Source organism: Neophocaena asiaeorientalis, unplaced genomic scaffold, assembly GCF_003031525.2.
Source record: "Neophocaena asiaeorientalis asiaeorientalis breed wild unplaced genomic scaffold, Neophocaena_asiaeorientalis_V1.1 scaffold134, whole genome shotgun sequence".
Lineage (NCBI taxonomy): Eukaryota > Metazoa > Chordata > Mammalia > Artiodactyla > Phocoenidae > Neophocaena > Neophocaena asiaeorientalis.
In genome coordinates this window covers 4,956,814-4,984,098 of record NW_020185339.1, presented here as the reverse complement: position 1 = coordinate 4,984,098, position 27,285 = coordinate 4,956,814, and the positions used below count along the sequence as shown (strand labels likewise).

Sequence of the window (27,285 nt, the reverse complement as noted above, 5' to 3'; positions counted from 1 at the left end):
GTAATACATATTGATTTAGGCATTTTTTAAAAAATCTTAATCCCTTAAAAATTGCTAGATCCCTAAGAAGTTTCACTAGTCCTTCAAAGCAATCTCTCCTTCCTCTGTGCTTGTTCACATTATATCTATCCTTTAACTATATGTAAACCTACTGAAGACAGGGACAGTCTGATTTATTTTACTACTGCCTTCAGCATATACCACAGTGCCCTGCCCAGTAAACAGTAGAGTTTAAAAGAGTGGTTTTCAAACTTTGGCTGCATAAAGTATCACCACCAGATTTTGTTAAAGGGGCAAATCCCCAGACGCCAGACTCCAGAAAATTGGATCTAGTATATCTGAATTGAATCTAGTGATTAATTCAAATATTCAATAAACATTTATTAAGTACTTACATGGTAGGTGTCATTCACTCGACTTTACAGATACAGAGCCATGAGTAAAGTAACCTGCTAAAGGTCACAAAACATAATAAATAAGGGTCAGGCTTAGGCTAAAGTAGCAACCAAGGTCTCCCATTTACTCATTCATTCATTCTTGTATTCACTTATTTAACTGGTAACTGAAAACCTCCTACGGGTGGGCCTTTGAAAGGAAAATGGACACAGACGCCAAATGCCAATCATTTCCGTACTGTTAGCTGACAGTCCTGGAAAACGTTATCCCCACCAGCGTAGTCCTGGAGTAGCCATCAGAAACGGTGCAAGAAAGAAGAGAGAAGGGATGTCCTAGTTTTATTTCTAGGAGATAGAAGCACTGCACGATTTTAGAAATAGGCTTTTTCTTTGTACATTAATTTTTTTCATTGGGAATTATATTTTTTAAAGATGCCTTTTTCACATTTTTTTCTGTTTAGCAGCTTAGTCAGCTATCTTTTAAATGTTAAGAAAATCCATCTCTCTCTTTAAATCCATACTACCTTTCATAACCTCCACCAATTTAAACTGAAGTTCCAAATATTTTTGGTTGAAAAAGAGTCTATCGCTTGCTTTAATTTTTCTCATCAATCTCACTCATGGGAAAAAAACATTCCTACTATTTCTGAACTTAATTAAAACAGAGATTAAACTTTCTTATACTCCACAAATTTCATATAACAAGTAAAATACACATGTTTAAGCTGAGCAGAGTATTTTCCTACTAGAGCGATATGCATATGTAAGGTCTAAGAATGGACAAGTGTAAGATCTAAGATATCTCAGGAGAAAATACAACAAAAGGAGATACACTGTGTGTACAACTTCAAATTAATACATATAACTGGACAAATAAAATGTCCACATTCCAGTTAAGATTCTTTTTCTAGGTCAGAAGACGAACATTACTTTTAAACTTGTACAATTCAGGAGGGGAAAAAACATGTCCTAGCCCTTTCAATTGCCACTGGGGTACCCTGCCTCAGTGATAAAAAAAAAAAAAAAAAATCATCCCTAGTACTGACACCTGTAACTGCCATCCTCTGCTTTGCCGCCTAATATAGCACGTGTATCCAGGTCAACAGAAACTGCTTCTTGTTGTACAGGAGCAGGTCAGGAGACAAACCACCTCTTGCTTTGATATGCTTCCTGTTTTCTGCTATCAGGACATACCAGTCTCTAGTAATCAGGTACACTGAAAAAACAAGTGGAGAAGTAGAGAAAGAAACTGACTCGTTGCCAGCCTTCATGAATTCAAGCTGATTCACCCTGTTTGTTTAGTTCCCGTATCAGCCCGGTTAATGATACTGCTCTGGAATACATTTGTTCAGGAGTCCGGGCAGAGACATTTCTCAGTAGGAAAACAGGCCCAGGTTGAGCCTGGGGATTTGAAAGGAAGAGAAAGCTAACTGAGAAATACTCTGAGCTTCTCAAGTAAACTAAATCAAGAAGCTCTTTCTTTCTAAAATATGTTTGCCTTCAACCAAGATTTTGTTCAGTGTTTCTTGGGTAGCCACAATTTTCCAGGGGCTATAGAGATTATGTTACATTAATATCAACACATAGCGCATCCTCTTTCAGGACAGAGCTCAGACTTGCTTCAATTGGACTTCTGAGGACAGTCTCCCTAGCAAAGCAGATATTTAAGACCAGAGGGCAGTTTTATTACTCAGAGCTTCCTGATTACTTTTTGTTTAATTTCGGGGAGGACAATCATTATCTTCTCAACTTCTTCACTGGTAAAACTCACACGAGAAAAGGTACTTCATTTAAATTCTTCTCCCATCATAGCTATGAACAGGCATGGCGTCACATTTTCATTTATCCTTCACAATGAGCCAACCAAGTTAGGCACTATTTTGTCCTGGGTGCAGATGAAATTATAAAGCAACTTGTCCAAGGTCACTCAGCTAGTAGTGGTACAGCCAGGCTCTGAATTTGAGTAGGTCTAACTTGGAAGCCAGCACTTCATGAGGTGGTGTGTGTATGAAGAACCTTAGCTGCAACTCTCGGGTGCAATACCATGGCTCATCAGACGTTGAGTATTATTTTCCTAAATATTCCTGACTATGACTGACACCAGCCCTCCCTCCCCAGTTCCTTCAAACTTGCCTCAAATTCTAGGTCCTAAAGGTGTCTCCTCAGTCCTTTAAGGAATTAATCTCCCCCTCCTCTTTTTTGTGCACATCCTGTCTAATCCTTAACCATGTATATGCATTTTGAGAACAAACAGACAGTCTGATTCATTTGGGTGTCCCTATGGACTCCAGGTGATTCTGAGGCAGGGGTAGAGGGACTACCACACTTAAAGAAACACTGCCTCCAGCTCTTTGTGACTTTGGATTGAAATCATGTTCTAAAGAGACACGAACAAAATAAAAGTTAATTTCCACTCTCCCTCCACTCAAATAATTTTTATGATTTCCTATATCTTACGGTTTTATAGTATTGTTTAATCTCTGACCTTTCTCTAAACAGGTCAGTGTTGCAGACTAATCTTATTAGTGGTCAGACACCTCCATTTTCAGGTACTAGTAAGATATCTGATTCTGTTTACATCACTATGTGACCTCAGGGTAAATAAAACACTCCTCTCGGTCTTATTTCCCCATCAACGCAGAGATATTCAGCTTTTTAAAGTTATGAAGATGTTATAAGCCTATTTGAGACCAAATAAGAGAAACTTCTCAAGTACCCTGGGGAGGGGAAATAATTCTTACCAATTTAAGTTACTTTTAAGAGTTTAAAATAATCTAAGTATAAAAGGGAAAGGGCTATCCTAAGTTCATAAGTGAATCAGGGGTAAATCCTCAAAACTGGTTCTAATTCCCCCACATATGTTCTTCCCCAAAGAAATAAATCTTTAGGTAACTCACAGGAAAAGGATAAAGTGTCCTGACCACTCAATTACAAAAAAAAAAAAAAAAAAAGTAAATGGATGATGATTTCACCATAGGGGGAGTGTTTCTCAAGTAACTAGACACCAAAAGCTTGTAAAGTACACTGTACTTAGTTCCACCTCAATTGCAGAGCTCAGAAGGAAAGAAAAACACACAGAGAAATAAGTTTTATTTAACCATGGGTGACTTTGGGAACTTTATGAGCTATAGGAACATAGATCCATATTTGGGAATCCATTATAAAATTAAGCAGAGAAATGGTAAATAATTACAGATCTTTCAGATGATCAGAATGTACTAGAAAATGTGGAATGCTGACCTCCACTAAGAACTTACTAGCCTTGGCCATTAAGGACATGATTTGGGGGCAAAAATAAAATCCATGTAACAAATTAAATGAATGGAAATACAAATTTATGCTCTAAATGCCCAATTTCTCAAGATTGGGGGAATAAATCTGCCTTTTCCAAACATTAGACCTATCAGCATGCTTATGACACAAACTATAGCCCATGACACTACTATATGGCTACACAAACTATGGCCATGAGGCTACTCTCTGTCAAAAGAGAAGTGAATTTCAATTCTCATCTTTTGGGAAGTTCTAAAGGACATTCTGAGAAGCAACCACCCTGTGCCAACACTCTTTTTAGGGCAACAGAGAATAAAATGGTGTTGGCTAGGATTTGTCTTTTCGTTCACTGTGATATACCAAGTACCTAGAACCAGAGCCTAGCACAAAGTAGTATACAAGGAGTATTTGTGAACTAATGCAAGATGCAAAACACAAGAATTCTAGGCTACAGCTGGTTTCCATGTTCTGGAAGAAAAGAGGGGATCCTTCTTTCTGGATGGAGATATTGGCAGGAAGAGAAGAAAGGTTTTGTCAATGTTAATTATCAGGTGGTCCCCTAGTCGATGGCTGCCAGCAACCAGGCTTTATTCTAAGCACCACAAGAACTCGTGGTGGCTCAGTCACAGGGCGACTTCACAACCTGCCTCTAGCTGTCATCCAACACTCCACCTCCTACTCACCAGGACTGCCTCACAACCAGCTGTGAAAACTTGCTTGGCTGGCACCTCTACATAGACCCTCATTCATATGTGACTAGAGACGGAAGTGTCTAGCATCTATTAAAACCCCTACTCCGAGTTTGCGTCAAATTTTAATGGGGTGAGGAATGAGAATTTGTGCACCACTTTTTAATTATGGTTTTATTAGCTTAATTAAATTATATAAGCTCTCTGATGTCTTTTCACATCCAACTCAATGAACGTCTATCTATACATGTTGACGTTAGTTCTGTGCTGCATTCTAATTTGAACACCACTTTACTGTGATTTAACTACTAAAAAAAAAAAGAAAAAATCTTGACTTTTATAGTCAATCTCCTGAGGTTCTCAACAGGCATGAATAGATTAACATTTTTTTCAAATCAAGATATGTAAGATCTGCTTACCATTTATTTGCACAGAAAATGAGTGAGAGAATGAGAAATCACAAAGCAACAGCAGCTTTCTGTCATCTTTTTAAGATTTTCTAGTAAAAGTATGAGTTGGAAAATGTTTCAAGTCCTTACAGCTTTTATAGTTAAGAAGAACTCTGTAAGTGCTCTCTGGTTTTTATTTCATCTGATAATTTAGATGGTTATCAAGGATTTCATTTTCTACAAAGAAAGGTAGCTCTTAATTCCAGGTCTTGAAAAGGCAATGTACAAGATGAGACTGGAACACCTAATGCCAGAAAACAAGGAGGCTATCCATGACCAAAAGGACACAGGAGCTAACTTGGAAGGGGCACCCACTGGCCACATATGAGATAATCTGGACATAAAAAAATAATGACTGCAATGGATTAAAACACTTTAACCATATAAAACAAACATATGACTTACCTTTGGAGGCAGCCTGGGCTCTGGCCCATTACCGTAAAACTGGTAAATAAAGGAAAAGAATGTGATCTTATCTTCCTTATATTTTAGGGAAACCAAGTAATTGATGAAGAAGAGCTTCTCTTTAAAGAATTCCAACTACTAATGTAAACAGAATGATAGAACTTGAAAATTATCACTGCAATACCTAATGATATAATAGATCTGGGCAATAATTATCAATATTTGCTAAAACCATTACATAAAAGGTTGATGTGGAAATTTTAAATAGAGCAATCAAACTAATAACATCTGAATTTACTGACCTATCTTAACATCATTAAAAGTGAGACATTATGCACCTTCTGATGTGATTCAACAGAAATACACAACACTTATAAATTACTGCCCAAAAGGTACACATATATTGAATCTAGTAAAGTCTCTTCATCTAATTAACAATTTATAGAAAATAGGGGGGATAGAGGGACAAGTTAAACAGCATCTTAAAGATAGAATCAGCCAAATCCAGAATGTGGGAAATTCTACAGCACAAATGATCTAATTTCTTCAATTTGAAAAAAGGCATAAAAATTGGGGGGGTTGTAATTTATAGGTTAAAAAAGGCTTAAGAGACATAGTAACCAAATGCAATGAATGACTCTCATTTGGATCTTTATTTGAATAAACAGTAAAAGGACATTTTTTGAGGTGTCGGGAAATTTGAACACGAAGTATTACAGGATGCGGCAGCCATGAAAATGGGCTTCTCCATGCTCCTACTGTGGGGTGGGTAATTAACTGACAGCTGCTGTGATTTGAATCTGCCATGGTGTGCAGCTAAGGCCCTGCTTCCTACTGGCTACTCCCTGCCAACAAAGGAGCATAGCAGGAATACAAAGGCAAGCCCATTCCTGCAAGATGTGGGACTACTCTGATGAATGGGCATCTTTGGCATGAGGACTTTTACAGACTTGCTAAGACTTTCTTCAGACTGCACTGTGGATTAAGACTTCCTGCTCAATCATCCTCCTTCCCTCTCTGCTTCACAGCAGTCAGGTCTATGCTGAGGTTTCCCAACCTGCCCTAGCTCCTGCCCCATTTTTCCTCACATGTGTTTTCCCCCAGTAGATCTCTTGCAGGCCTGCCAGAACCCAAACTAAACAGATGATATCAAGAAATTAGCATTAAATGAGTTGGGGATGCTAATATTGTGATTATTTTTTGAGCCTTATCTATTAGAGACACATACTCAGGTATTTACAGGTAAAACGATAGGATGACTGAAATTTAACTGTAAAAATACCTCAGCAAAAAATGAGCAAATGGGGGATAAATTAAGATTGGAAAAATATGGGTAATTTATCTTCTTTTGTGTATATCTGAAAACATCCATAGTAAGATGTGAGAAATACCTGACCAATAATCCTCAAAACTGTCGAGGTCATCAAAAACAAGGGAGGTCTAAGAAACTCACAGCTAAGAAGGGTGTAAAGAGATATGACAACTAAGCATCATGCAGTATCGTAGAGTGGATCCTGGAACAGAGAAAGGACATTTGGGAAAAAGTGAGGCTACATGAACCAAGTAGGAACTTCAGTAAATAATAATGTACCAATATTGATCCACTAATTATCACAAACGCACCACATTAATGTAAGACATTAATAACAGGGGAAACTGGGTGTGGGGTATTCGAGTACTCTCTGTACCATCTTCATAATAATTCTGTAATAGAAACTTGCTCCAAAGTTTTTAAAAAGTAAAAAAACACAAAACAATAGATTATTTAACTATCTCATCATATAAGAAAATAGTGATCCCAAATAGACTTTAATGTTTTTCTTTACTCACTGGGATGCAACTTTGTGGCTTTATCCTCACCGGTCAATTAGCTAGAAAATGCTATTGAATTTCTGAGTGCACAGAGAGTAAACTGAAAATTCAGTCTCCCCATGGACCACCCCACAGTGTCTATACATACAAAAAAATGAAAACAAAACTATAACTCTGATGAAACATACATTTATTTGTTCCCATCAAGGTTTAAGATTTGACAAAAATGCATTTCTGTTACCAAAAACCTTCAGGCAACAACAGAGATCGACCTTAACACAGAAAAACAAAGATTTCATTCCACAGACTCTTGGACTTAAGAATTCATTTGAGTTCCAGAGATAATACTAAACTAATGGGGTCATGTCAAGCTGCCAGTGTCCATGCTGAGGCTTTTCCTGATACAATCTTTTGCAATGTAAGCAACAATGAAAATATCACTTTTTTTTTTTTTACAAGTTCATGTTATATTACTTATATAATGTCCAAAGACAAAAGGAGGACCAAGATCTTTGCTTAAAAATAGAAGTGCATAATGCAAATTTGCAAGCTTTGACTTGCATCAGAATCATCTGAAGGGCTTGTTAAAACACACATTGTTGGGCCTCGCCTCATTCTGTTGTTGGGTGGGGCCCACGAATTTGTATTTCTAACAGGTTTCTAAGTGAAGCCAATGATACTAGTGCGGGGACCACACTTTGAGAACCACTGGGAAAATATTTAATAGGACAATAATTATGTCATGAAAGTGAGTATGTCATAGCAAAAGGCACAAAGTATTGCTTTGTGACCTTGGGCAAATTAACCTCCCAATCTGTACCTTGCATAGGTTTTAAGGAATCAAATAAAAACAATATTTAAAGCACTTAACACAATACCTGGCATATGTGGTTACTGAATTATTAATTATTGAATGTTTTTACGCTATACGAAATTAAGGTTAAAGTTATGTTCATACTGTTAACTGAGTCACTATGCTTAACTGAACTTGAGATATATTGATCTCAAAAGAGTTACAAGAAACAAGAGGTACTTTTAGTCTTCTTATGATCATTAATTACCATTCTGAAGTGTACATTTATTCATCCAATTACAATTTTCACTGATTAACTGATTTACTTTACATAATAAAGAATACAGTTAATATGAAAATTACTGGCATAATTTTACTTTAGATTAGTGATGTTGTTTACTATCCTGAATTATCCATTCATGAAACTTTCAATCTGCTATAGAAGGCTAATAATTTTCCTACTTTTCTTAACACTGTATCAAATGAATGCATTCTTACCAAAACTGTTTTGCAGGTTCTTCAAATGGAATTTCCTATGCCTTTGACTGATAGCTTTCTTTACACTTCTGCACTACAAGAATAATAAAAGGAGTCAGATACCTTTCTATTACTTTTCCTACGACTTTGCTTCCATAAAGCTAAAATGTCCACTGATGACATCATCTACCTTTGTTTAACCACAGTAAATAGTTTACATTTCAAAGGAATGAAAACATTTCCCTGGATAAAAGCCTGTAATGTAATATAGACTGTAAATTTCATGTCCCGTAGTATATCTAAGCAGGTATAGCTGCTGATCATATATGGATTAAGACAATAATTTATCCTGAATAATTTTTCATACTTCAACATGAAAAAACATACCTAGCAGTCAAAACCCTTATTTCGTTTTTCTTTCACATGTATAAAGTCAAAGTCCAATCTACCTTTCCTAACTAGCTCATATTAATTTTTTTTCATACTGCTCAACTATCTGACACCAAGTAGCATTCTCCTTTATTAAAAGCATCTTTATTCAGTCAGAGCAGTTTTTTTTAAGTGAGAATTGAATTGTGCATTTGGTCCAGAACTAAGAGAGAAGTGTTTTGCTTTCTTTTTAACCTTACATCGTTAGACATTAAAAAAAAAAAAAGAAAAGGTTTGTAAAGGGTATTATAACCAGCCCTACCTCTTTAACATGAAGGTCTAATATTACATAATTCTTTCCAAGAAGCTGACCGGGAGTAAAATGTAACCTCTTGTAGAGGTGAAAAGAGAAAACTAGAGGCATGAGATTAAAAAATCATATGGGTAGTTTATAGCTACTCATAGAATTGTGTGCACGCACAGAGTGAATCTAGAAGGAGAAAAAAAAATAGGGATTTGATGAAGTCTAAGATAAAGAGATCCAGTTCCAGTTGAGACTAGGAGACCTTGCAAATTTTTTCAATAAACTTGTAAATGGAGTACATTCTTACATAATGACTTGAGACTTTATCTAAACAGTCTGACTGAAAGATGCTTGTTCACTTGTTAGACATGTATGACATTACTGAGAAGATTTAGAGTTCTAGAAGTAAAGAAGACTGATTAGCCTGTGCAGGTGTATGAAGAATGACACATTAGGCAAGAGGTTATGTAAACCATTTACTAAAAAAACACAGACTGGATTTTTACATTCCCAGACCTCTACTTATCTTTTCTAAGTATGAGGGACCTGAAATTCTTTGACCACCATCAGATTTAGTGGATGATAGAGCCAATTTTGGATTAAGAAATTATTTGTGCAGTTTCAAAACACAAAAACAATTAAAATTTTTAGTCAGGTTGAACATGTACACTTCCTCATTCAAAAAGCCCCACCACGAATGTATTCAGATCTTATCAATACCATATTTTTGTTTTTTAAAATACAATTCCTTCTACAATAATATACTAATAAAGATTTTAAAGTACTGCATACTGTTTCAGTAAGAGGCACATAATGAGAATATTAACATTGTCCTTTAACTTCGAAAATAAAACTCATGGTCAGGGTTTCACCGATAGTACAGGAAGGAAAAAAATAATTAACCAGTGTTAAAAATTAAACAAAAATTTACTTTTTATTGGGTGTTTATTACTTTACATGCAAAGCATATTAAAAGTGAATCTATATCACGTTGACTACCCCAGTGAAAACCTACGCAATGGGAATTATGAAAGCTGTCTACACAATACTAATGTGATCAATAAATGATCCAGATGTTTCTCTACAAATCTGCATTACCTGAATTAGCTGATTTTTCAACAAAACAGTAATTTTAGCTTTCATATGGTCTTTACTGGTAACAGCAGACATCTGATACTTAAATTTAGCAGAAAAGCATAATAATAAAAACCCTGAATAGCACAGTCAAAACTTTCAAGAAACAAGTTCACCAAAAAAAGGTAATATACATCTATTAGGTATCCAGAGGGGGAAACAAAACAAAACAAAACAGGTATGTAATAAATGTCCATCAAGTGATCATCACTAACATTCTATTATTACCAAAGTGACTGCCAATATGTGAACTGTTTATTAGACTTAAATACCTAAAACAAACCAGTAATCAATAATGTATACAGAAAAACTAACTTAAAATTACATTTGAATACCATTAACAGTTTGGTGTATCTGACATAAACTGAATTCTTTTTACTTTACCACTGCTACAAATGCCTTTAAAATGTTCTTTTCATAATACATAATTATCTTAAAGAAACATGGTAAGATACTTCCCAAAATGCATCAGGTCTTTCATCCACCATTTAGTAAATGCTGCAGCAAATTAAACAGTACCTATTAACCAGACCTAAAATACAATGGCTGGATAATAAATACAAAAAGAATACTTTTGAATGAACTATTCAGATTAGACTGGCTAATGCTACTTAAGATATAGCACTCTTAAGATAGCACTGACACACACTATACAGATTGTACAATGCTAGATAGAAGGGCTGGTCCATGTCCATTTTTTGGAAACTTCTGTAATATCTAGAATTGTATACCCAGTTGATTAATAAATACTTGCCGAAAGAATAAGTATGAAAATTTAACATAACCCCCTCAACCATATTTTTCTCACATATAATTATTTTGGGGGGGTAGGATGGGGATATGACTTTAATATGCTGTGAGATTCTAGCTAAGTAAACTAAAAAAACAACGTGGGCTCAGGTTTTCTTGGACTATGATTCAAGTCTACACTGAGAATGAAACGACCAACTTCTATACATCAATGAGAAAACCTAACAGGATGGGGGGAAGTGCCTTTGTTGATGGACCTGATGAGCAAAATGTTTGTCTTATTAGTACTATGTTTTCAGTTTATCGAAACAATAAAAGTGTCACTAGTTCTCAGATAAGTCGTACAAGTTACAATCCTAATCAATGGGATGTCCTTTATTTATGAGAGCATAGTTCCAATGCAAAAGAAGTCAAGTTTACTGTTACATATTAGGAATGGTTTAGATATAATAAGAGAACATTTACCACTGACTTTAACATGTTATTTTAAAGTTCTGATTCCTGAATGTTAGTTCCTTCTCACTTAATATATTCTCCCCAGTGAAAAGCTGATGTGTTTGGTTTTTCGTATTATAAGATGAAAATATATGCCTGAATCTTATAACAGGTTATTAACAACATTATGAATAGTTATTAAATAAGTGCCAACATTGCATGAACTTACTAGGTACTGAGTCAAGGTCAAAGAACTACAAAAAAGATGAAAGATAACTATCACTATACATATGAATACTGTGTAGGACATCAGATTAATCATCAAACCCAAGGTCCTTCCTATTTTGTCTTTTGGTGTTGAACATACGGACGTGCTACTACATTGACTTGCATTATTTTCCACAAAGTATTAGTGGACTCAAAAACTTGCATTTTAATTTCTAATTATAAAAATCCAGAGTAATCCAGAAAACAGAAACCACATGTAACTGAGGTAGGTTTTTTACCTTAAGAATACATTGCTTTCTACTGCAACTAGAAAGTTTTTTTTTTTTTTTTTTTTAGAAAGTTATTTTTAAAAACACATTGTTTCAGATATCTGCTCCTGATACTTAACCTTCTGTTATAAACTACTTGAGCAAGTATTACAGTGTTAATCTACTATATTTAATAAATTCCCTTAGAAATACACACCCTAAAGCCTTCCTCTTCCTCTCTAAAGGTAACTATAGTGCAATAAAATTAGTAACAATTCTAGAAAGATGAAACAGATATTACTACAGTAATTCAAAAGTTTATGCATGTCAGAAATCAAGGAGGAGAGTCACATTCATTTTAAAGATGATAAACTTACTGTTTTGAAAATAATATCATAAACACATTAGAACTTTGGATATGCTTTATTATGCCACAAATTCCCAAGAGATATAAGAAATATTATTTCTGAACGGGACTAATAATTTCACAAATACTAGCACTTTATTGACAATAGCCAAGTTTTTTAAGGTCATGCACATGTATTTAAGTAACCTTTTTAAAATCTCGTGCTTTTTATAAAATTTAAAGGGAAACTGTAGCAGATTCTACTTTATTTTTCAATATTCAGTGTAAAAATCTATATGTGATATAAATATACATTTTAAGGACAGGAGGGAGGACTGCAAATGAACTGCTTTGCCTAAGTTGTCAGGCTCCTGCATATTTGCACTAGGTACCGTTATGTAAAAGATCATTGTTGGAAATGCTCCTGATAAACTGAAATAAAGGAAAAACTTTAAAACAGCTTGGTCTTTAAAAGCATTAATACCTGGTATAATTTTAAAGGGGGAAATGAAATATTCCTTTACTTCCAAATGGAGTACACAGAAAATTCAAAATACTTCTCTTATTGAAAAACGAGTACACTAATACATTTTAAGGCTGGATACTAACACCATTTTCACAACATCCAAAGTATGGATGGGAAACTAGGCAACACCGATATTTCTGCCATACGCCTAAGGGTAAACAAAGGGAGATGAGGACTTCACCCCCAAAGATGGTGACTGAGCCTGGCATACCACTTTGACATGTGGGCAGCAGATCACTGTTCCCATGCTGGGATTATTCTCCAAAAAGGATGCCCTTATGCAGTAATTCTACAACTTTATCAAGTTTGGTAATCTAACATTGAACTTTTTGCTAAATATATATATGGACATATGTGAACTTCTTCAGTGACCAAGTTAATTATTAAATAAACTAAATGGTGAAAAAATGCTAATAGCTAAAATTATGTTAATTTCAGGGTTTTCAATGGAAGATATAGGAGGAAAGAGGCAAGGGTAGCTGTTTCCAAATCTAAGTTATGATCAGAATCATTAGATGTTGAGCTTTAAAAATTCTATGCAGGGTCTCAACCTAAACCTATCTAGAAGCTATAACCCAAGAATTCTTTTTAAGCAACCCAAATGATTCTGATGATTAGTCAAGGTTGAAACTTCTGAATTGGGGGCATGGGGGAGGGGAGAGGGCACGATCTAGAAAATTGCAGAGTTTTAGAATTCAACATTGATATTTATCATTTACTCTGCATTTTTTCCCAGTTGTCTCACCTTCCCTATTTTTCTAACAGTGAATAATGAAGTGGCTTAGTACATAAAAGGAAAAGAATCAGTAGGGTACCCAAAATGGGTTTTTACTATGTTCAAGCCATTTACGTACATTAATTGGATAAAAGGGTACCAGTATACTGTTTGAGATTCAACTTCAGACAGATATTTCTTAAGGTATTTTAAAGGAGAAGGTTTCCTTACTCAACATGAGAATGTAATAATATAAAATAATTCTAAATATTGTTACTTAATAAAAGAGAAAATTTGTATAATTCTTCAAAATAATTGTTTTTATAAATCCAATGTTAGGAAGACAATCCCTTAAATTTGAGGTAGGGGAATAATTCTCTCATATGGGAACAACTGTGTCACAGTGTTATCCTCCAAGTTAGAAATTAAGCAAAGTATTTCAGTACTATTTCTGTTTATGTACTGTTTTGTTACAGTAAGTACAAATGTTTTAAATGTGAATATTTTGGTTTTGATTTTAATGCATATGATAATTAAAAATATGGATTTTTTTTTTCCTTCTACACTGAAATTGTATACACTCTCTAGGCTTGATGAATAAAACAACTTTTAAAATACCCCATGTTCACTTATAAACCTTGGAATAATAATAAAAAAAAAGTAGTACCTACATAAGAAATTTTACATTAAAATTACAATTGTATGTTTTTCTGAAGTCAAAGTGATTTTAAATTTATTTCAATATTTGAATACAAAATAGTACATTTTAATTTACTATAGCATAATTCAAGTATTCTCTTAAATTTTATATTTAGCCAACTAGTATATGATATTAACTGACTTTTTATAATAGCTTTCCTTTTTTAAAGATGACTGTTATACAAAAGAGTGTGACTCTATGTTCCTCTAAATTGCTTAGAATAAGTTGAGAGAACAAATGACAGTAGATAAAGACCTTTAGGAGTAAATCATCAACATATAAAAGGTTGCACACATCAGTAATAAGGCATTTGCAGGTAACTCCCTAAAAAGTATTTGAATTCATGTAAACAAAGACTATGTATATTCTTTTAGGGAGAAAATACACTACCACAGATGAAATATATTCAGATGGTTGTGACTTTAAACCATATATTATTTGAATACCACACAAAACCGAAAGAGGCATAACCTACCAGTTTAATAACTAAAAGATGTTACTTATTTGTGAACTAAAAGGTTGATACTTTTTGAAACTGATAATGAAAAAGAAATATTTTGAAAATAAACATCCACTGTTTTCTAGAAATAAATATACACACTTAGTTAGTTTAATGTATTACAGCATAGGAATACTGTCCTAGTGCCCAAAACATTCAATCAGTAGTTTTAAAATATTTTTCCACACTGAGCCTTGAATCTTCTACCTTGTTAGCTGCCCAACAACTTTCAAAAGAGTTTTATTCTCCTGCTTTAGTTGTTCATTTTCATCTTCTATGTCATCTAGGTCCTTAAGGAAACAAAAAGGAAAATAATACGTAAGTTTTTAAAACACTTAAAAGTATTCTGAAGGTGATAAAAAAAATTTCAAAAATACACATTCAAAGATAATTCATACAAGCAATTAGTCTGCAAACGAGGGCTAGTTCTGAAAACAACTTTGGAAGGAATATGCCCCACCTAAAGGCAGCATCCACTACTTAGACTCCTCACTGGTATCATGATAATGCAGGCCAGCTCTTGCCAGATCTTTCAGTTTTTAAAGAGAAGCCAGAAATCAGAATTCTTTATTGTGAATCTTCCAATTTTTAATCACTATAAATAATTTAAGTTTTTAGTTAAAAACAAATCCCTCCTTCCCCAAACTGAGGGCTTAAATACATATGCAGTCAATATGAGGTTTGGGGCCTTGGATTGCAACCCTGTGTCAAATTAGGCATCAAAAAGATCCAGGTACAAGTTCTAGATGTACCCCTACCACCTTGGTGATCTTTGACAAGTATGCATGTTGCAGGGGGGTAGAATTTGGGGAGGTGATAGAATTGAGGTATACAGAAAAGGAGGTCTGGGGCTTACAGAGTTGATCTGGTTCAATTTATGTTAGGCTTCTCTACGACATTTTGTTTAAGGGAAAGGTTTCGAGCTTAAAACAATGCGAAAGCCACTAAACTAGGTGCTTTAAAGTTATCTGATTCTAGCTCTATGTTCCCTATATTAATCTTAGTACCATATAAACACCAGTTGGTAAATACAAAGGCAATCCACTATAAGTCTTAGTTTGAAGAAAGACTATTTCAAGGTAGACTATTTACTGATGGTTGGAAAAGAAAACATTTAGAGATTTATCCTTGCAATTCAAAATACTAAACTTGGAGAAATCAATTTGAATTCTAAGTGTACTACTGGATAGCAAAATTCTGAAACATTTAGTATACTGTCTTTGAACAATTAGGTAAATGAGTTTTAAATGTACAAACACAGAATTTGTATTTACTCACAAACTAAATTAATGATATTAGGAAACTAATTTGTTGAAACTAACAATAATAAAGATACAGGATTCCTAAAATCACTACAACTGAGACCTACCTAAGATTTAGAATTAAATAATAAAATACATTCACATATCGTTTACTAGGTTACAAACTCTGTAAGGGCAGGTGTTTTATTATTCTTTTTAATGAACACACTGCCTAAGACAGTGCGAATACATCACAGACATAAAAATATTTCCAGATTTTATTAAATCATATTCTAGAACCAAAAGAGGAATGCCCGTGTTCCAAACCAAGATGAAAGGCAGTCTATAAGAATGGAAGAGCTTACTTAGAACTAAAACTATTGAATACCTGAGGGTCAAATACTGGCTCAGCAGATAACTATGTGATTACTACATATGACCTTGAGCAAGTTAAACTCTGAGTTTCAGTGTCCCCATCCACACCCTGCAGTTAATGCTGTATTAGAATGAGTCTGCACATAACGAAGCTTTCCATTTTCTCTTCTTTTAGAATTAGAGTTAAGATTGGATTAGGAATTTGTTCCGTTTTTCCCTGAAGCAAGTTTATTTCTTTCCTCCATCTTATGTAAAGCCTTCGAAAAAGGGAAACTATGAAATCTCTCCTCATTACCATTACCTAAGTATGGCCTAGCATTAATACCTGCTTCTTAAGCAGGGAGTAAATTCTAGGGCTGAAAGAGAAAAAAAAAAAAAAAAGAGAGACCTTAGGTTTAGGCTAAACCTAAAGCTGGGGATGCATATGTATAACTGAAGAAAAAAAAGTGGTGAAAATACCACAAAGACAAGGACATATGGAGTTTCTTATGGCAAGACAGTAGCAATTTTAGTTCTTCAGTGGGGCAACTCTGTACCAGTACCATTTTATGTGTGGCGCTGACCAAGCTGCCTTTTACCTCCAGACTCTAACAAAACACAGAACAAATCCATTCACTGGCCCATCCCCAAAAGAACAATATTAAGTAAATACAACTGACTGGTAATTGGCCAGAGGAAATCAGTTTATGGAATGAAATGACGGTTCTGGCTACCACAAATTACTATCGCATTAACAAAAGAATGAACTATTTAGTTCATATTATTATTTAATAAAATTAAATAATTTCTTCATATTTATGTATTTTCATCCAGTTGACAGAAAAAAAGGAAACCATTAAACTGAAATATGTGAATACTCACTCGATTTAACAAATCAATTTCTTCTTTGAGTTTTCCAATCATTTCCTCTTTATCTTGCATTAGTCTCACAAGTCTTAAGTTTTCTTGTCTTTCTCTTACCACTTCCTGGTAGATATAATTACAAAGTATTAACTGGGAAGTAACAAGTTGTTTATAATCTTAAATAGCATACATCTGCTAAGTCTGGTGAAGTACCTTAGATACATGAAGATTTCCAATGAATTTCTTAAGTCACTTGGTAAGGAAAGGAGGACCCCATCCCAGAAAAGAACCAGAGAATGAGAGGAATACAGGAGTTGTAAAATATACTTCTGATTAAATCTATGTTTACCCAAGTTTTTAACAAATACCAATACTCAATGACTTTAGCTCTTTAGTTGATCACCACCATTAGTAATAAAATATCTTAACATTTAATGACTAATACCCTGTTGAAGAAAATTCAAAATTTTAATAAAAAATACAAAGTTTAAGAAAAGGAGATGGCTCTATGGAAAACTTTAAACAGAAAAATAATGATCCTCCATTTTACTTACGGCTCTGCCAGTTAACTGACAATGGATAAAATGAAGGAACTGAAAACGATTACTGGTTTTTAAACTTTTTTTTTCTTTAAACAATGCAACACCTTTTCCAAAGAAATCTTATCAGAAGCCAGGACTTTATGCCCGGTCAGCCACCTTGGGGGCAAAAGTGAAGCAGAACTGAAAAGGTCTCACATAGAATTTGGCTTCTTTCTTACTCACCCTCAGAGGAAAGCAGCCAGCCGGCCTCATTAATCAGCTGCTGCCAACTGCTAGGAACTCAATCCAAACTCTTGTGGAACTTTAAAAGCCCTTCTGAAGAACCCCCTTGAAAACTATTATACTATGTATTCCTTAAAGTTTTTAATTTAAACTCACAGAAACTAGGGTTAAAGTTCAAATGTGAACTAAAAATAATCATAATATTATAAAAAGAAACAATTTTTAAAATTCAATCTCTACTTAAAACAATTTTTATATCACAAGGAATAGTTCCAGTTCAGCAAAATAAAACACATTTTCAACAATCAGAAAGTAATTCAGCACCATTATCAATTTTAGGGATTTAATGTTTACAGAACAAAGTTGAGACCCTATGGTTAATAAATTAATGCCAATATTCATTTGAGATGTTCTCAAAGATACTCCTTAAAATTGTTTATGCTTTAAATTGTTTCAAACACCACAGTGGCTCTAGGCTCTAACTCACAACCCAGAAGAAAGTCTACAATCTGTACAGATAATATAATAAACACACAGTAGTACATACTGCTAGCAGAGACTTCTAACCATTTCAAAGGCAAAGACTATTTTCAATATATTAAAGATAACACTTGGCAAAATGAGAGTATCCATTAAATATTAACCAATTCAAGAGCTGGCTCCATTTCTAAAAGTTTTAACATCAACAGAACTGGATAGAAAAGTATTAAGGAAATCAGAAAATGCTTAGCCATTATGCATCTAGAAAATATATAATTAAGAGTGATTCAAAGCTTTTATTTGACTACACATGGAAGTACCGATTAACGCTAATGGTATCTTCCATTAGTGCCCCTCATTCTTTTCCCTTTTTTGTCACTGTCTCTGCCTTACACATTTCAATTTTTCTCTCTGCTGCTATGAAAGTGAAAAAGGAATCCCAATGGTATATTAATTTCATAAATCTTAAATAATTTGTAATTCATACCTTTTCAAGATCTTCAATTTTCTTTTCCAATGTGCTACTTGAGACCAAATTACCTGAAGCATTTGCATCCCTGTTATACCTGCTGAACCCACTTCTGTCTGTTCGGGAAAATCTACTTGAGACATCTTCTTCAGAGGCAGTGGTTGTGCTATGGAAATAAAAAAGATACAAAAAGTTTTAGATGTTGGGGGTAGGAATTTATTAATTAATTTATTTTTGCTGTGTTGGGTCTTCGTTTCTGTACGAGGGCTTTCTCTAGTTGTGGCAAGCAGGGGCCACTCTTCATTGTGGTGCGCGGGCCTCTCACTATCGCGGCCTCTCTTGTTGCGGAGCACAGGCTCCAGATGCAGAGGCTCAGTAGTTGTGGCTCACGGGCCTAGTTGCTCCGGGACATGTGGGATCCTCCCAGACCAGGGCTCGAACCTGTGTCCCCTGCATTAGTAGGCAGATTCTCAACCACTGCGCCACCAGGGAAGCCCCCCAAATTTTTAAAGATACCTAATATTCAGCAAGAAGAGTGCCAAGAGTATTTTCTATTCACCCTAAACAATTATCATTCCCCTGAGGACACATGGTTATAATAGCCAACTTATTTATAATTATGGAAGTTAATCATTATTCCAACACAATAAAAAAAAATTTTTTTTAATTAATTCTTTTGACCAGTATCTCCTGAGTAGCTGCTAAGTACCAGACACTGTTATGAGTACTGAAGATGGAACAGGAAACACAGATGTGCAAACATGGACTCTGACTTTCATAGAGCTCTCAGTGTACAGGAATATAACCAATGACAATAAAGCAAGACAACTATCACAATAAGGTAAGTGTAAGGTACTCAGAGAACTATGAGTGGACCTAATGTAGCCTATCTGTAGTGAAGAACCACTTTCTTCTACAGGCTTTCTCTAGTTGCATCGAGCAGGGGCTACTCTTCATTGTGGTGCACGGGCTTCTCATTGAGGTGGCTTCTCTTGTGGCGGAGCACAGGCTCTAGGCACACAGGCTTCAGTAACTGCAGCACACGAGCTCAGTAGTTGTGGCTCGTGGGCTCTAGAGCACAGGCTCAGTAGTTGTGGCACACAGTAGTTGCTCCGCGGCATGTGGGATCTTCCCGGACCAGGGCTCAAACCCGTGTCCCCTGCATTAGCAGGTGGATTCTTACCCACTGTGCCACCAGGGAAGTCCCCATGGACCAATACTTTTGTAAGATCAAACAAAAATGAACTGGAAAAATAAAAAGTAAAAAAGGCCATACAAAATACAAGCCTAAATGTTTTATTAGATTCAGACCCATAATGTGGTTATATTTCAAAAACAGGATAAACAAAAAAGAAAAGAATTACATAAAACTGCATAATTTTCACTGGAAGTATGCATATAGGTAATTATAGAAAACAGCTATCGCACTAGCAACTTTTGTCATTTCATAATTCTTATTTAACCAAAAGTTATCACTGAAATAGCCATTCTTCATATTAAACACCAATTCACACATTCTGAACTAATAGCATATGTCAATATTTAAAGTTTTTAATATAACAAATAAGCTTGCTTCTTGCTTTTGCATTAGTTATCTATTACTGCATAAAAAAATATGCCAAAACATAACAACACAGTTATTATCTGACAATTTCTGTTGGTCAGGAATCTGGAAGCAGATTAGCTGGGTGTTCATGATTCAGGGTCTCTTCTGAGGTTTTAGTCAAGATGTTGGTCAGGGCTACAGTCATCTGAAGGCTTGTCTGGACTGGAGAATTTGCCTCACAGAGCTGATGGTAAAAGGCCTCATCAGCTTCTCACTGGTTGTTGGCCAAAAGCCTCAATTCCTCAGTATGAGGGCCTCTCTACTGGGCTGTTCACGACAAGGCAGCTGGCTTCCAGAGAGAAAGCGACACAACAACCAAGACAGACACTGCAGTCTCTGTTACGACCTAAACTCAGAAGTGACATACTATCACATCAACCCCATGTTGAATGTGGAAGGGGATTACACAAGGTGAAAATACCAGGAGGTAGAGCTTCCTGGGGGCTCTTTTGGAGGCTGGCATCATTCTTGCTAATCTACCGAATCTAGGTTGGACTGATGACAATGCTGATCACAAGGGGTAAGGTATATCTAAACTACCTCTATGATTTGTTTTAGTAGCACTCACAACAGAGAAATTAGTTTCACAGATGTATATTGACCAAAACAGGGGAAGAGACTTTGAAGCAATTTTAGCAAGCTCAGGATATTCAGTTTTAACTTTTACCCAATACGCAGAAAATGACGCTTTTCAAAATTTGTCCTCAATTCTTTATTGGTAGCCAGTTCCAAAAATTTATCCATCAAAAGTATAGTTAAATCTAAAATAACTTTTGATGAAAAATAATAGATTCTTGATCTATTAATTTCCTATGCATGGGTTTTCTTTTGATGGAAAATAAAATTCAAAGTCTTATCAAACTTGTAAGGTATATGATAACATTTTGCAACAGTGCAATATTAAAATCATCACCTACTTACTGATAAATTGTGGAACCCATCATAACAATTTGAAGAATCTTTTCCCCCAAATTTCTAACTTTCATTTTTGTCCTTTGACCTTATGTAACACTGAAAACATTTGATATCTCTTTCTTGCACGAAAGGCTAATTAAGATCATTTTTTAAAAAAGAATGATGCTATCAGACAAATAACCTTAATTCACATATTTCAAAAGCTGGGGACTAAACTAGTTTCTTTTTTTAAAAAATTGAAGTATAGCTGATTTACAAAACCTGATTTTTTATCTTGTAAAAACATGAAGTGTTCATGCCAAAGGTCAAATACTTTGCCTGAAAATTTCCCTTTAAAAATTATTGTATACCTCAGCATATGGTAACAGCTGATTGGCTCAGCTTCCAAACTATCACTTAGTTTTTTTTAAAACCTCAAATTTAATGTGTTAGTGTTTAAGTAATTCACACTTTTAGTGAACTGTTAATTTAGTTGATATACCAAGTACACTATTTAGTTCAGCTGACATAACAAGACTTTCTCAATGAAACAAGCAGGAAGTTGATTTACATTCTGGCACAAGTTTCAACATTTTTTCCCTGTCACTGTCTATATAATACAGAACATACTCCTGCAAAGCAAAGCAAAACACCAAAGCACACTTGTTGACTTGGTAACTCTTCAAAGTTTTATATACTTCAGACAAGCTGTTGTTTGTCAGCAAGGAAGCTGAAAAATAAATTCTTCCTTCACATTACTGTCATGTGAGCAAAATCAATGTGTTGATCATATTGTCACAAAAATTCCTTTGCTATCCTGATTTGTCTAAGAGTTGGTCTTCTGTATGACTAAAACTGTCCTTAAATATACCAAGCTATGGGTGTTGCTGGGAAGTATTACATGAACTACCTTCTTTGCTACAGATTCATCCAACACCTTCCAGCAAACATCTTTGTCTTGTCATTTGTGTGTAGTTTTTTAATGTTAGCAACCTGAAGTCAGACTGTAAAAGAAACTCACAAAATACTAATGAAATCCTGAATACATATGAAATCCTGAAGATCTCTTCTGTCAGCTTAACTGTAATAGTTCTTCTTTCAAATAAGGCATTTGTGGTTGTGAATTTAATTATGTCATGCATGTAAATGTCACTTAAATTTTGATGGTTTTATTGTTTTAGCAGCCAGTACATCACTGCAAATAACCCACAGTGGTTTTAGCACTTCCCATCAATAATGGCTAAAAACTGAACTCAATATAGGAGGGAGGATACTTCCCAACAAAACTAGTACAAACTCTTTTGGTCTGTACCTCTTTGAAATTACTTCCATCGTCATCATTTGGTTTAGTATTACTGTCACATTCAGAAAAGATGTATCTTTTTTATTAAAAAAATAATCTAGGAAAGCTTCTTTTATCATAAGTAAATTAAGATTGAAAATAAAGAATATAAATTTTAGGGCTTCCCTGGTGGCGCAGTGGTTGAGAGTCCGTCTGTCGATGCAGGGGACACGGATTCGTGTCCCGGTCCGGGAAGATCCCACATGCCGCGGAGCAGCTAGGCCCGTGAGCCATGGCCGCTGAGCCTGCACGTCCGGAGCCTGTGCTCCGCAATGGGAGAGGCCACAACAGTGAGAGGCCCGCGTACCACAAAAAAAAAAAAAAAATTTTACTTCCTAGATTTAGGTAATACTAACAAAAGCAGAAATTGAAAAGAATAAAAAAGATTTTTTGTTTTATTTTGATTTAACTATTATATATTTACTTTTTAATTATTTTACTTATGAAACAAGAATATGCTTGATTAAATTTAACACATGATTTTTAAGGTAAATAAATCCTTCTTCAATTCTTACACATTTTGGGTTACAAATGACTAACATAAAAATAACACAGGTAGAGCAGAATACACATTCTTCTCTAGCTTGCATGGTATACTAACCAAGATAAACCATATTCTGAGCCATAAAACACACTTTCACAAATTTAAAAGAACAGAAACCATATAATATCTGCTCTTAGGCCACAACAGAATTAGGCTAGAACCAGTAACAGAAAGATAACTGGAAAGCCCCAAAATAACATGCAGATTAAACAGTGCACTTCTAAATAACACATAGGTCAAAGAAGAAATCTCAAGAGAAATTTTAAAATATTTTGAACAAAACGAAAACGAACCCACAACTTATAACTTGTGGAATGCAGTAAAAGCAGTGCTTAGAGGGAAATTTATAGCAATGAACGCATATATTAGAAAAGAAGATAGATCTAAAATGAATAGTCTAAGTTTCTACCTTAGGAAACTAGAAAAGAAAGAGCAAATTAAATCTAAAGTAAGCAGAATAAAAGAATAACAAGAACCAGAGCAGAAATGAATGAAATTGAAAACAGGAAACCAACACAGAATAATCAATGAAACCAAAAGCTATTTCTTTGAAAATATCAATATAAGCAATAGGCCTCTAGCCAAGCTAACTAAGAAAAAGAGAGGACACAGACGACTAACGTCAGAAATGAAAGAGGGACTATCACTAAAGATACCATGGACATTAAAATGATAATAAAGGAATACTGTGAACAACTCTGACCACAAATTTGATCACCTAGATGAAACAGATCAATTCCTTGAAAGATACAATCTGCCAAGAAACAAACAATCTGAATAGGCCTGTATGTATTAAAGAAATTGAATCAGTAATTAATAACCTTGCAAGACAGGAAGAAAGCACCAGGCTCAGATGGATTCCCTAATGAATCCCACCAAACATTTAAGGAAGAAATTATACACATTCTCTAAAATCTCTTCCAGAAGATAAAAGCAGAGGTAATATTTCCTAACTCATTTTATGAGGCCAGCATTACCCTAATACCAAAACCAAAGATATCGCAAGAAAAGAAAACTAAACACTAAGATGTCTCATGAACATTGATGCAAAAATCTTCAACAAAATATCTGCAAATCAAATTCGAGAATGTATAAAAAGAATTATACACCAAAATCAAGTAGGATTTATTCAAGGCTGGTTCAACAGTTAAAAAATCAATTAATGTAATCTATCACAGTAACAGGCTAAATAAAATCACATGATCACACATAAATTCAGAAAAAGCATTTGATAAAATCGAACATCTATTCATGATAAAAACTGGACAAACTAAGCACAGATGGGAACTTCCTTGACTTGATAAAGAATAACTACAAAAAACCTACATCATACGAAATGGTAAGACACTCAAAAACTTTCCTGCTAAGATCAGGAGCAAGGCAAGAATGTCCCCCCCCTCACTATTCCTTTTCAGCATCTTACTGGAAGTCCTAGGTAATGCAATAAGACAAGAAAAGGAAATAAAAGTAATACAGGCTGGGAAGGAAGAAATAAAACTGTCTTTGTTCACAAATGATAAGATCATCTATGGAGAAAATGTGAAAGAATCCACACCAAAAAATTCCTGGAACTAATAAGCAATTATAGCAAGGCTGCAAGATACAAGGTTAACATACAAAAGTCAATCCCCTTCCTAAATGCCAGCACTCAACAAGTGGAATTTGAAATTAAAAACGCAATACATTTACATTAGCTCTCTCCAAAATGAGATACTTAGGTATAAATCTAACTAAATATGTACAACACCTACGTGAGGAAAACAACAAAACTCAAATGAAAGATACCAAAGAAGAACTAAATAGAGAAATAATCCCTGTTAATGGATAGGAAGAGTCAATACTGGCAAGATGTCACTTCTTCCCAACTTTGATTTCCCACTGATCTACTGGCTGAATGCAAGCCGAATCAAAATCTTAGCAAGTTATTTTGTGGCTATTGACAAACTAATTCTAAAGTTTACATGGAGAGGCAAGATCCAGAATAGCCAACACAATATTAATGAACAATGTTGGAGGGCTAACGCTACCCAACTTCAAGGCTTACTATAAAGCTACAGTAATCAAGCAGTGCAATACTCGTGAAAGAAGAGACAAATAGAGCAATGGAACAGCAATGGAAGCAGAAAGAGACTCACATAAATAACCCACAAGTGATCTTTGACAAAGGAGCACAGGCAATACAATGGAACAAAAGAGTCTTTTCAACAAATGATGCTGGAACAACTGGACATCCGCATGCAAAAAATGAAAAATAAGACACTGGACATCCGCATGCAAAAAAAAAGAAAAATAAGGCAAAGACCGTATACCCTTCACAAAAGTTACTTCAAAATGGATCACAGACCTAAATGAAAAACGCAAAACTAAAAAATTTCCTAGAAGATAACTAACATAGGAGAAAATGTAGAAGTCCCTGGATATGCTGATGACTTCTTAAATAAAACACCAAAAAAAAAAAAAAAAAAAAAAAAACACCAAAGGCACAATCCATGAAAGAAACTGATAGCTGGACTTCATTAAAATTAAAAATTTCTGCTCTGTGAAAGACAATGTTAAGAGAACAAGAAGACAAGCCAGCCTGGGAGAAAATATTTACAAAAGACACATCTGATAAAGAACTGTTATCCAAAATATACAAAGAACTCTACAATTCAACAATAACAAACCACCCAATTGAAAAATAGGCCAAAGAACTTAATAGACACCTCAGCAAAGAAGATATACAGATGGCAAATAAGCATATGAGAAGATGCTCCATATCATATATCATCAGGGAAATACAAACTAAAATGAGATACCACTGTACACATATTAAAATGGCTAAAATCAGGATCAATGCTGGTGAAGATGTGGAGTAACATGAACCCTTATTCACTGCTGGTGGGAATGTAAAATGATACAGCCGCTTCAGCAACAGTTTCGTGGTTTCTTATAAAACTAAATATACTCTTGCCACCAATCATGCTCCTTGGTATTGACCTAAAGGAGCTGAAAACATATGTCTACCCAAAAACCAGCACGTGAGTGTTTATAGCAGCTTTATTCACAACTGCCAAAACTTGGGAGCAACCACGATGTCCTTTCAAGGTGAATAGACAAATAAACTACAGAAAATGGAATATTATTCAGCACTAAAAAGAAATAAGCTATCAAGCCATGAAATGATATGAAGGAAACTTAAATGCATATTACTAAGTGAAAGAAGCCAATCTGAGAAGGCTATATACTGTATGGTTTCAGTTATATGACATTGTGGAAAAGGCAAAACTATGGAGAGAATAGAAAGATGAGAGACTAAAATGCTACCATAGTGATGGATACATGTCATTATACATTTGTCCAAACTCACAAAATGTACAACACCAAGAGTGAACCATAATGTAAACTATGGACTTTGGGTGGTTATGATGTGTCAGTGTAAGTTCATCAATTGTAACAAATGTGCCTCCCTATTGAGGAATGTTGATAATGGGGAGGCTATCCGTATGTGGGGACAGGTTTATATGGGAAATCTCTGTACCTTTCCCTCAATTTTGCTCTAAAAACTTGAATTAAAAAAAAAATCACGTATGTACCACAGCACCTGAACTAGTCGATATCCTGTTCTGAAAGGATTCTGCTTATCATGCACTTAGGTGTGATGATGACAATGTTAAAATGCAATTCAGGCTTCTAAACATTTACTCTCAAGTTTTATTCTTACCTTGTCATGGATTACTTACAAACAGTTCAAGGACCACACTTTGAGCAGCATTATACTAAAGAATGTTTAAACTGAGACTTAAAAGAGGAATAAGAATGTGTAAATATCTAGAAACAAAGAGTACGTGGCCCTTTGAGAAACAGAAAAATCCAATATGGCTAAAGCATGAAAGGTAAATATAGGGGTGATAAGATATGACACTGGAAAAGCAAGCAGGAGACCTGAAAGCAAGATATGACACTGGAAAAGCAAGCAGGAGACCTGAAAGCTCTTTTATGAAGAATTTCAACTAATGGTTTCCAAATTTATTCATTACATACACATTGGTATGTATATTTATCTACTATCTTTATAATCGATTTACAATATCATTATCTTTGGTTATATATTACATATTCATATATACTTTATTATACAAACATATATGTAAATCAAATAATATGATTTATAATATGATATTGTTAAAATATTATCTGT

The 27,285-nt window shown here is 34.7% G+C and overlaps 1 protein-coding gene across 1 annotated transcript in view; it reads right to left on the bottom strand.

Moving 5' to 3' along the window:
- Positions 1-5,910: 5,910 nt before the first annotated feature.
- PAWR (pro-apoptotic WT1 regulator) overlaps positions 5,911-27,285 on the bottom strand; it is a 113,432-nt gene continuing 92,057 nt past the window's right edge. Inside the window, exons 4-8 of the mRNA XM_024737019.1 lie at positions 18,738-18,885; positions 17,025-17,129; positions 14,755-14,837; positions 8,315-8,382; positions 5,911-6,725 (exon numbers count right to left, since the gene is read on the bottom strand). Coding sequence (XP_024592787.1) covers positions 6,667-6,725; positions 8,315-8,382; positions 14,755-14,837; positions 17,025-17,129; positions 18,738-18,885 — 463 coding nt within the window. The 3' untranslated portion in view covers positions 5,911-6,666. The remainder of the gene's footprint in view (positions 6,726-8,314; positions 8,383-14,754; positions 14,838-17,024; positions 17,130-18,737; positions 18,886-27,285) is intronic.